General features: G+C 39.8%; 2 protein-coding genes across 3 annotated transcripts; one reads left to right on the plus strand and one right to left on the minus strand.

The window, feature by feature from the left end:
• Positions 1 to 580: 580 nt before the first annotated feature.
• Positions 581 to 5,550, minus strand: zcchc8 (zinc finger, CCHC domain containing 8). Its single transcript, XM_083980017.1, has 14 exons — positions 5,286 to 5,550; positions 5,065 to 5,104; positions 4,896 to 4,970; positions 4,639 to 4,735; positions 4,471 to 4,548; positions 4,276 to 4,379; positions 3,936 to 4,001; positions 3,771 to 3,831; positions 3,538 to 3,674; positions 3,270 to 3,412; positions 3,044 to 3,159; positions 2,783 to 2,869; positions 2,337 to 2,457; positions 581 to 2,194 (listed from the first exon to the last, which is right to left on the minus strand). The coding sequence occupies exons 1-14, from the start codon at positions 5,464 to 5,466 to the stop codon at positions 1,134 to 1,136; spliced, it is 2,367 nt and encodes a 788-aa protein (XP_083836143.1). The 5' UTR covers positions 5,467 to 5,550; the 3' UTR covers positions 581 to 1,133.
• On the plus strand, positions 5,447 to 8,835 carry LOC310992052 (uncharacterized protein). 2 transcript variants are annotated; one of them, XM_083980019.1, is made up of 5 exons: positions 5,447 to 5,564; positions 7,162 to 7,241; positions 7,432 to 7,561; positions 7,659 to 7,792; positions 7,878 to 8,835. In XM_083980019.1, exons 2-5 carry the CDS (start codon positions 7,239 to 7,241, stop codon positions 8,655 to 8,657), a joined length of 1,047 nt encoding a protein of 348 aa, XP_083836145.1. In that variant the 5' UTR covers positions 5,447 to 5,564; positions 7,162 to 7,238; the 3' UTR covers positions 8,658 to 8,835. The 2 variants fall into 2 exon arrangements, with proteins under 2 accessions (XP_083836145.1, XP_083836144.1); XM_083980018.1 differs by lacking the exons at positions 5,447 to 5,564; positions 7,162 to 7,241 and adding an exon at positions 6,892 to 7,104.
• Positions 8,836 to 10,230: the final 1,395 nt, after the last annotated feature.

Consider the following 10,230-nt stretch of genomic DNA (forward strand, 5'->3'; position numbering starts at 1 on the left):
CTATTTCAAACAATTTTATAATGTAGAGCATAAATATTTTCTTTCTTTTTTTCCCCCTAGGTAAATGCATCCTCTCTCAAATTAGCAGAAACCGCCTAAAAACGTCAGTTTTAGGATTTATGTTGTAACTTCATTATATTTCCCAGATAATAGTCGGAATTTGATGTAAAATTCCAATGATTTTTAATAAAGACTAGTGTAAAGTAAACACTTTGAAATTAATAGTAAGTAGTTTTTTTTTTATTCTAAGCCTGCCACTGCAAAGTAATACCTTAATTAGAAAAGCAAAGGTAAAGCCACTGATTTTGACTGTATTATTTCTCATAAGTTCAGCACAGAAGTGCGTGGTTGTGCACAGGTATATTTATATTGATAGGTATTCAGCATGTATAAGTCATGTTAAAATGTAAGAGCAATTATTATAGACACATGGGAATGTTGGTGCACACTGCGTGTACTTACAGTTTTGAAGATGGACTGGACTTTAAGCTGTATTACAGTCAGTGTGAGGGGTGAGGGTGGGGGATTAAGTTCATGTCAGATTTGATAGGAATCAATTTGATAAATGGTACAATAAAGAAAAATATGTAGGTCAAATTGTAAGGTCATAAGAACAAAAATGTTTTAGAGCAACATTTCAGGGTGCAATTTCATTTGCGAAGTTGATCATAAGTAAGCAGATTATAGCAACAGAGGGTCAACTTGTTTACTGTCACCAACATACAGAAAAATCAAATCATCACACAAAATAAAGCACTGAAACAGGCATGATTCTTTGATTTTAGAGCAATTTAAGTAGGACAAAAATATAAAAAGCCATTTAAATTACATGTTGTGGAAATAATACATATCATGAAATGGCAATTTTACAAAATTTTACCATAAAATCAACAGCCAAAGTAAGACTACTACTACAAAAATCTGAGACTAACTAGTCAAAAACAACGTTGCTGTTGCCATCATCCCCTTACTGTATGGTTGCAGATCAAATGTATATACAGCAGATATTCAGCTTTGTACAAAATAACAACCAGCTAAAAAAAACATGCTTGGTAGGATGGAGTTGAAAATAAAAGTTTTCGCTTAAAAAAAATCCTTGTAATCAAAACAAACGAATCAAGACAGCAAATTTTTTATTTTTTCTTTGCCAAACTTCGCGGGGAACTTTTAAGTAAGTCTCTGATCTTAAGGTATGTGCCAGTGGCTTCGGCAACTTCAGTGAATTCTGGTGTATCTTCAAATGGAACAATGCCAGCGGCAAATCTACTCCGATGAGGAACAGCTGTTATCTTCTCAGCATGCTTAGGAGAAGCACAATCACCAGCTCCAGAAAAATCTAGAGCAGGGCTCTGCGGGGTATCTTCCTTGGATTTGACAGGATCAGGACTCTGTGGGGTGTCATCGTGAGATTTGACTGGACCAGGACTCTGTGGGCTGTCATCGTGAGATTTGACTGGACCAGGACTCTGTGGGCTGTCATCGTGAGATTTAACTGGACCAGGACTCTGTGGGCTGTCTTCGTGAGATTTGACTGGACCAGGACCCTGGGGGCCGTCGTCTTGGGATTTTTCTGGACCAGGAACCTGGGGGCTGTCGTCATGGGATTTTTCTGGACCAGGAACCTGGGGGTTGTTGTCTTGGGTTTTGACTGGTTCAGGACTCTGAGGGCTGTCTTCCTCAACTTTGATTAGTCCAGGGCTCATAGAGGAAATCTCTTGAACATTTAGTTCCCTTTGATTTTCACTGTGAGGGCCAGTTTCTGCAGGTGTCACTGTGTCCATTGCTTCCTCAATCTCCTCCGTTTCTGTGTCGACATGTGCGGGCGTGGACACACTTGACGAACTAGGCACAGGTGTTCCCATAGCAGGTGTCTCACAGTCACTATTTGTGGCCGTATCAGCATTTTCGAGAGCTGCCCAAATCAACCTCTGCTGCTCTTCCAGCTCCTCCAGTGTCAGCTCATCCTCTGCTCCCTCCGCGGTCTCGTCAACTACTGTCCAGTTCCGCCCTCGCAGAGCTGGAGAGCCATTGGTGGGTGTGGGAGGAGGCGTACCTTTAGGGAGAGGTGGGGGAGTAGGTGTTGCAGGAGGCGTGCCATGCGGTAAAGGAGGAGGTGAACTGAAGCAAGGAGAGCCAGGGGGCAGTGGCGGTTGGAACTGGAATTCACCAGGCCCATGATAAGGTGTTCCTGGGTCTGGAAGATGACATAATCAAGGTCACAAAAGGACTGAAAAGTGGCACTTTGACTAAACAAAGAGACATCTGATAAAAAAAATACTGTACATTATTCTCCATTCTCCAAAATTAGAGATTAGAGAGACAAGATTTATGGTTACCCGATTCAATATCCATGTCTGAGCTTCTGTCTGAGTTCCTATCAGGACTGGACCTGTTCTTCTTCCTTAGCTGTGGCGATGAGTCAGATTCATGGCGTCTTTTGTTAGAGGTGGCACCCGGCTGTTGGCAAGAAGAATGACATCTGGAATGAGACTCTGCTCTGCCCAAAATCACATGTCACACACCCTCATCCTAATTTAAGTGTCGATGCAGAAATACTGAGGCTGGAGTAACACAGAGAACTGTGCACTTAATATTTGTAGTATGTTGTATGATTGGCTGTCAAAATGGGATTATGAAGAATGAATATCCACTACATACTCCAAAAAGAATATAGGATATGTTATAATAACAGGAGTTTTTGTTTTTGTATCGATTTAGAATGACTGATATAATGACCTCCATCAAGAAAGTTACGTTTTATTTTATGTTTTAAGATAGTTACCATAGGAAAGTTGTTCGACAGGTAGGCAGCATAGTTTTGTTTCAAGTGGTTGTTTTGTATTGGAATTGAACCATACTGCATGAACTCCTGAAGGCCAGAAAAAAACACACAAACAGTGAGACACACAATAGTTATGTATACTTATACATGCAGTGAAACTTCTGAGTTGACAGTGCACCAAGTTTACGATGTTATAGTAGACAAAATAATTTACACAGAAATATAGTATAATATCACTTGAAGGTTATGTACATGACTTACATCTTTCATTTTGTCTGGTGTAGGTATATTGAATCCTGGGAAATCTACCAGTTTGGTGACATCATAGGAGAGGTTTTGTGAATTGCTGTTGTCTGTTATGTTGCCATTACTTGAAGCTACAAAAGAAAAAAGAAAAACTGATTAAGCCCAATATCTGTACATTTCAAAGACATTACTATTAAAAATGAGCAGGACCACATAGGTGTCAGTTTGATTCGAGGCATACCATTTCCATCATACAGCGTTAAGCCAGAGTTCTCCATCTCTGCCTCTTTGAGCCAACCTGGTGGATAGCCTAGCTGCCTCATGCGATAAATCAGAGGAGGGAGGGTGTTGCCATCAATGCCCAGTGCCGCCAGCAGCTCCTCACTGTGTTAAAACACAACAGTATGAAAAAGATTGAGTCATCAACCTTTACTATTACTTATTGCAATAGGTATTGCATGTGGTGAGATTATGCTTTTATTTTGCTGTGTTCAAAGTTATAATCCTACCTCATGACTCCAGGCTTGTACTTCGCAAACCGCTCCTCCACTTCATCAGCATGGTATCGTTGATTACTCTGCATGCCCTGGTTGTTGTTTTGGTTAAACTCCTTTCTTCTCTCATTGATTGCAGCCATGTCTTTAGGCTAGGGAGGCAACCATGTATAAATGTCTTAAAATCAACTCACTCTTCAGTGTGTTTAATTTGTGTTAATGCCATTATAATGAATCATTATTCTTACATTAGGACAATCTCTAAGCTGATGACTGCCGGATCCACAGTTGAAACACATCGACTTGGATCTAGAATGGACAGATAAGTAAGAGCGTATTATAAAACAGCAATTTATAAGAAGCAAGTTATAAACGATGTAAAAATAAATAAAGCTTATGTTAAGCTGTCATACCTTTTGTCTTTCATTTCAATTTCCTGTCCATCTGTTCCAACAACTTGGTTGAAAACCTGGTGATAGCTTTACAACATTTCAGGAAATTATTTTGCATTCGTATGCACTGCAATACACAAACTACTTATCCTGACTACTTAGATTTTGCAGCACAAGTCCTGTTTATGTGCTGTCCATTTGAGAATGAGAACATACCAAGAAAAAATGAAATCAAAACACTTTTCCCTTAAAAAAAAAAATCTTCTCTTCCATCCAGACAGCAAATTACCATGGCACTATACTAATCCACAGCAGGTAGAATATGTTTGACAAAGTGGCAATTGATCCATCTTAAAGATACGCTGGAATATCCCATCCATCTGTCAGCTGGGGGCTTTCGTTGACCAGAGGCTGTCCAAGTTTATCAACACTGAAGGTAGTGAAATATAAGACACTTCCAATCACCTACAATAGAAAAAAAATGAAAACAAGTTTATAATTCATTGATATAACCTGCAGAAAAAGAAACCGCTGAGAAATACTGGTAAATACTCACTTTGAAGGCTTCTGTTGTTGTCCTTACACTAGTGGAAGACGGCTTCAGAGGATCTTCCTCCAGAGCAAAAGCTGAATTCTTTATAAAAGAATAGGACATGTTTTGTTTTTTTGCCAAGTCTTAACTTTATGGATATTTATCATCATAACAGAAATTCTGTCTAAATACCTGGGGTTTAACGTGGGACTTTTTCTTTCCATGGCCCATTTTCTGGTGCTTCAAAATCACACTGCAGATGCAATCTTCAATTTCTTGACGACACTGCCTACAGGAGAGACGTTGTTTATTTGCCATCATTATTTACACACAAAAGCGAACCGTATCCTATTAATTATCTGAGGTGCAACTACTATAACAGACGGGGGGCAACATCCACTAGTCCCCACGGACCGATACACTGAGAGGAAAATAACGTGATAGCTTACTTGGAAATGCTGTTGTTTGCATAAAGGATCTGAAGAAGTGGTCCGTCCATGTTGACATCCTCCACTGTGATGCCGCTGTAAAACATCAGAGGAAAAATTAGCCCTTAGATTAGTGGATGAGTAGTTTCGTTTTATGTGCTGTCCGCATAACCAAGTGTCAGCTCATTACCTCGGCCGTGCCAGGATATTTAGTTTCCTCCTTAGGCCTTTATGTGGTCTACGGGTTAAGGAAATAGTCAGAAAGCCTACTAATATGTTATACATTATATACCACTACTCATATGCAGGTTGTGTATTTTTTATGTGTTTGTTTTGGTTGCTCGCAGGAGGCTGCTAGCACACCGCGGCTAGTGCTACACCCCCAGAGCTACACCGCCTCTAGCAGAAGGATATTCTCCTCGGTGAGTCTCTGGATGTCCTCATCACACTCCTCCAGCCTGCTCCGGAGCAGGCCCGGCTCCCCCGGCTCTTCTCCGTCATCTGTGAAGCGAATGTGGGTCGGAACCAGCGGCGCCGAGTCATCATCGAGCTGCTGAAAGAGCTCACTGTCCCCGAAATCGACTTCAGCCATCTTTGCCCCGGTGCAGCTCTACGCCACTGAAGGTCAGAGGTCAAAGCGACGACACTTCGTATTCATTGGTTGCTCTTGATGTCACGTGCTTAGTAGACGTAAGTATGATTGGCAGAGTACAAGGGGAATAATTAGCCATCAGCGTTGTCTTACAGGTCTCACAAACATTACTAGAAGCAGAGACGTTAGTCCTAGAAGGCTAGAAGAGAGGCAGGAGGCATGACTCCAAAACCAAGTCTCACACAGTTTTTGCACGAACTACATCAGTATAGCACATAGACTGTAAAAAGAAGGTATAGCACCACTATGGATGGACAACAAATCCAAAAGGCATTGAAAACAAACTCTATTTTGGTCATTTATTTAATTAATATGTATATATTTTTTATGTATTAATTATTCTTAGGGTTTTCCTATCATTTATATAACTATTACTTCTGGCTAAAACAGTATTGTCCAATTGTTAATAAAGCAATTTAAAAAGAATTACTAGAAGAGAGGGACTAAAGACTAAATTACGACAGATTAAATTATAAAAGAGATAAGGAAAAAAAAACACACACATTACATCTGTTTTCATCTGTAGCTTACACATAAAATCAAGCAGAATTTTGACAATTATGGTTTCTCCTGTAGTTTAACCAAAGACTTTGCTGTTAGAAATCTTAAAGTCACTATACAGTAGTTGAAATAAAAAACAATGAGATTGTTGCACTTCACTTGAGTAGTTTCTTTTCATGCTGCTTTTAGTTCATTGCATTTCAAAGGAAAATATTGTCCCTCCACAATGACCTTTTTCAAAATCAGATTTCTATTGATTTTCGATGTTGTGATGACGGAAAACAAGAGGACAGAGAGATCCGGCTGCAGAACTTGCTACACTATAGTATATTTGCTTACAAAAAGTAGGCTGCAGTAGCTGGCAATGGAAGTGGAGCTGCACTGATTTGCTGAATGATGAATAATTAATTGACAATTATGTTATTATTTGTTGTGTTCAAGTTTCCAGCTTCTCAGATGTGACAATATGGTGCATATCCTTGCATCTGTTGCACAATATGTATATGTATAATATTTATGTATGATATATTACATTTAATAATTCTGTGGATTGGACAGTTGCTTAGACAAAACAAACATTGTTAAAGTGAATGATTAAATGAGAAGTTAAACATAGGATTAATCCACAGGAGACATCCATGAATCATGATCAAATGATGTATCAGTTTTATTTGGCACTTTTTATATTTAGTTTTACAGTGTCTTTTTGGTACACGGTATTAGTATTTTATTGGAAAGAGTCACTAAGCACACACAGTGGCTTCACTGGTCTGTAAGACAGCGTTCAGGGCTTCAAAAACTCATCACTTTCCTGTTTCTGATGCGTGGACCACTTCGGTTTTTGCAGCCGTTCAATTCATAGCTTTCATTTCCAGTATGTGCATCAAACCCAGTCACTTGACTCGATAGATCAGGACACAAATGTAACAGAGTGCGAACCTTCATTTGCGTACAACAATGTCAAGTTGCTCAACTGTCCATCTCACTTTACCGCAGTGGGACGGCGGCTCACGGAAAATCCGCTTTATTTACTTGGTGAATCTAACATCGTTCAGGCTGACAGAGTGTCCCCACAAGGTGAATATGTTTTTTTTCTGTTCTTGCAGCAAAGTTAATGGTAGATTTGTTCCCTAGATTTGGTCACCTGTGCACAGGGTCCTCTATCAGCCACCACCATCACAGCTCCAAACCAAAATCATTATCAAATTAAAATGGTAGGCCTATCTCAAGTATTGTACTAAAGTGTATTTGTTCAACAGAAAGAGTTTAACTTTAAGTTAAACTTATATTTTGACAAAATGAATGCATCTACCATTTACATAAACATTGATATCAATATACTCCTATGCCACTTTCAGTTTCACATCTGAAGACTGGACTCATGGTTCTTCTCCTCTGTTTCAGGCCCCGTTGATTCCTCTGTATTTAGGAGCTGATGTATTCTCCACTACTGATATCCGAACAGAGAACCACCCCAGGTACCATGCCAAGTTTGCCAAGAAAGGATTGGCCACAAAAATAATTTTTTCCTCAGGTAACGTAGGCTATAACACGTAGGTCATCACAACATGTTATAGGTTCACATTTGCCCCCTCAGTGACTCCCACTACACTCTGCCCTGTTTGTTGCAGCGTTCAGGTTTCATGGGTTGAAGGTCCCCACTGCAAATAACAGCCTGTGGTTCTACAGCGTTCAAGGACTCTTTCGAGTGGCCTTTGAATTGTATAGTAAGCAAGATCAACTAGCTGTGCTGGAGAACTTCCAGGTACATCTTAGTTCATGTAATGTACGTCTCTGCATGATGTGGTTTTACGGATATCCTTTATATAATTTTGGTCTTCCCTTTGTAGGATGTTTGGAAGTCGCAGATAAATGACAGCCCCCTGGAAATGAGTTACAAACTCAGTGTACAGCTCGACTGTGCTGGACCCAGATCCAGCAGCCTGTGTGATGCAGAATCAAAAGATGAAATGTTACAGTCTCAGCGTTGCCAGGTTGGCGGCGAATCGGATGTCTGTGGCAGTGAGGCAGGTGACACATCAGAAGATCATGACTATTGTTCTTTTCCCAAGAAGACCTCGCCAAACGAGCAAAGCCAACAAGTTTTATCCAAAGTGAGAGACAAATTGCAGAGCTTGGATGGCAAACTCTCCTTGGAACATCGAAACCACTCGGCGCTGCTGGAAACCATCCTGCTACTTTTGGAGAATATTGATCAGCACATAACTGGGAATCTTGAGGAAAATGATGTGACAAAAACTGTGTTAGCCCTGCTGAAGGCTAAAGACTGGGGCTCTGCGTATTCAAGTTCCCTGCTTAATTGTGTAGGACAGTGGCTGGGCCAACAGTTTCAAGCCGCCAACAGCAGCATTAGTCAAAAAGTGGAGGGCTTTAAAGTTCAGCATATTGAGAGAATAAGTGACTTGCCACCTGCCGAGGAACTAGTCACAGAGCTGTTCCCAGAAGCCATGCGAACACTGCTGCTGCACTGGATGGGCTTAAGTGAAGAGTCCACCCTGGAGAAGAGACATAGTGAATACCCAATCCTGCTCCTTATCCTGGAGTTTGCCAACCACAACCTCATCACTGGTGTGGCTCATGTGCTGTACTCCAGCCTCATTTGTAAATAACGGTGCATTGCCACGCAGACTGGTGATCTCCCCAGGGTTTTACACTGCCCTCACTCACCCAATGTCAGGTGAAGTGACTCCAGCCCCCTTGGTACCCTAAAAGGGTTAGCTATATATGGTGAATTAATTAACCTGAAGCATTCAAATAAATGTGTATTTTATCAGTTAAGTTGTACCTTTGCAAAATCAGGTTTCGTAACAACTTGTGTTGGGTGACAATGCACGATTCTTCTGACTTTCAGTGAGCATGTATATAATTACACATAAGCAATTATATGACATGGTAAGTGTACAATGTAAGACAACAATTAATTTAGCATTATCTTGATTCTAAAGGAGGTATGTATGAACTGGTATTACAAGAATGTGTTATTTTATCTGTGAGAATTCACTTTGGGATTTCTTTTTACCAAGGACCATCCAATAATGTCTAAGTGCTTTACTATGAAAGCAGCAGCAAGACAGACAACTCTTGGGTTCTTCAATGTAAAATAAGTTCAAAAAGACAACAACAGAAATGTCTGTCAATGGAGTTTGGGAACTCTGTACAGACAAAAATAAATATGGTTTTTGGTTAAACACAAATACTGTGGTGTCTGTAAAATCAAGTTGTCAATCTGAACCTTTAAGTGGTAAAAACAATGGTCCTCATTCGCCAATATCTTTTTAAGAATCTTCTTCTTTCTTAATATAAGCTGCTCTACGTCAGATTCATCATGTGTTCTGAAACAGCAGAATTGTTCACAGCTGTGTTCCTATTGTACATTGATGAATGCCATCTCCTCGTACAGTAAGTTGCCAGGTGATCCTAATTAACACAGGATTAGCATAGATAAACACCCCATCGATGCCTGTAAAAGGGCATGGGACTGCAGGGCCGTGTGCACATAGAACCCACAGACTGAACGGAGAACGTGAAGTGAGAAAGAAAGTTAAAATGCTCGAACGAAAATCTGCAGAGGGAACACCTGACTCCAAACGTAAAAAGAACTGAAGTAGTGAAGTGGAGGTACTGCTGCTGGAAGTGAAACCAAAAAACTGCTTATTATAATTTAGTTCATATTTACCATAGTTATATTAAGTAGCGTTCTTCTTGAGAACGGTTTGTGAATGAGGCCCAATACCTTTTGGTGGATTTAAATTGCTATGGATAACACAGAAGCAGCTGAAGAACAGTTCTAGGTGCACTGCTCTACTTGTGTCTCTATCACCCTTTTATGTACTAGAACAGTCGTTCTCAAACTTTTTAACATAAAGGAACCCTAAATTAGACCACGGACCCCCATTGGACAAAATTTTGAAGCAAACACCAGAAATACACAAATATTTGTTATGAGACTGAATAATGTTACTTTTTTAGTCGATGTACATTTGAATTAGGGTCAATGGCGTGAATTTTTGGAAATATTGTAGAGAAATTTCTGGAAAAAAGTAGTACAATTTCTCCAAAAATGTTTGAACATTTCTAGAAAAAACTGATAAAAATTCTCAAAAAAAAAAGAACAGTTAAAAAAATTCTAGACAAGTGGTAAAATTTCTCAAAAAAGTTTTTTTTATATTCTAGGAAAACAAG

This window comes from Trachurus trachurus (assembly GCF_905171665.1).
Source record: "Trachurus trachurus genome assembly, chromosome: 9".
NCBI lineage: Eukaryota > Metazoa > Chordata > Actinopteri > Carangiformes > Carangidae > Trachurus > Trachurus trachurus.

Bases quoted from the DNA above. Each gene is read 5' to 3' on its own strand.
- zcchc8 (XM_083980017.1), bottom strand. From the start codon at position 5,466: ATGGCTGAAGTCGATTTCGGGGACAGTGAGCTCTTTCAGCAGCTCGAT. The intron at 4,549-4,638 runs GTATTTAGACAG...TCTTTTATAAAG, and splicing joins AGTCCCACGTTAAACCCCAG to AATTCAGCTTTTGCTCTGGA. The intron at 4,002-4,275 runs GTATCTTTAAGA...AATGTTGTAAAG, and splicing joins GATGGATGGGATATTCCAGC to CTATCACCAGGTTTTCAACC.
- LOC310992052 (XM_083980018.1), top strand. From the start codon at position 6,985: ATGTCAAGTTGCTCAACTGTCCATCTCACTTTACCGCAGTGGGACGGC. The intron at 7,105-7,431 runs GTGAATATGTTT...CCTCTGTTTCAG, and splicing joins TGACAGAGTGTCCCCACAAG to GCCCCGTTGATTCCTCTGTA. The intron at 7,562-7,658 runs GTAACGTAGGCT...TGTTTGTTGCAG, and splicing joins AAAAATAATTTTTTCCTCAG to CGTTCAGGTTTCATGGGTTG.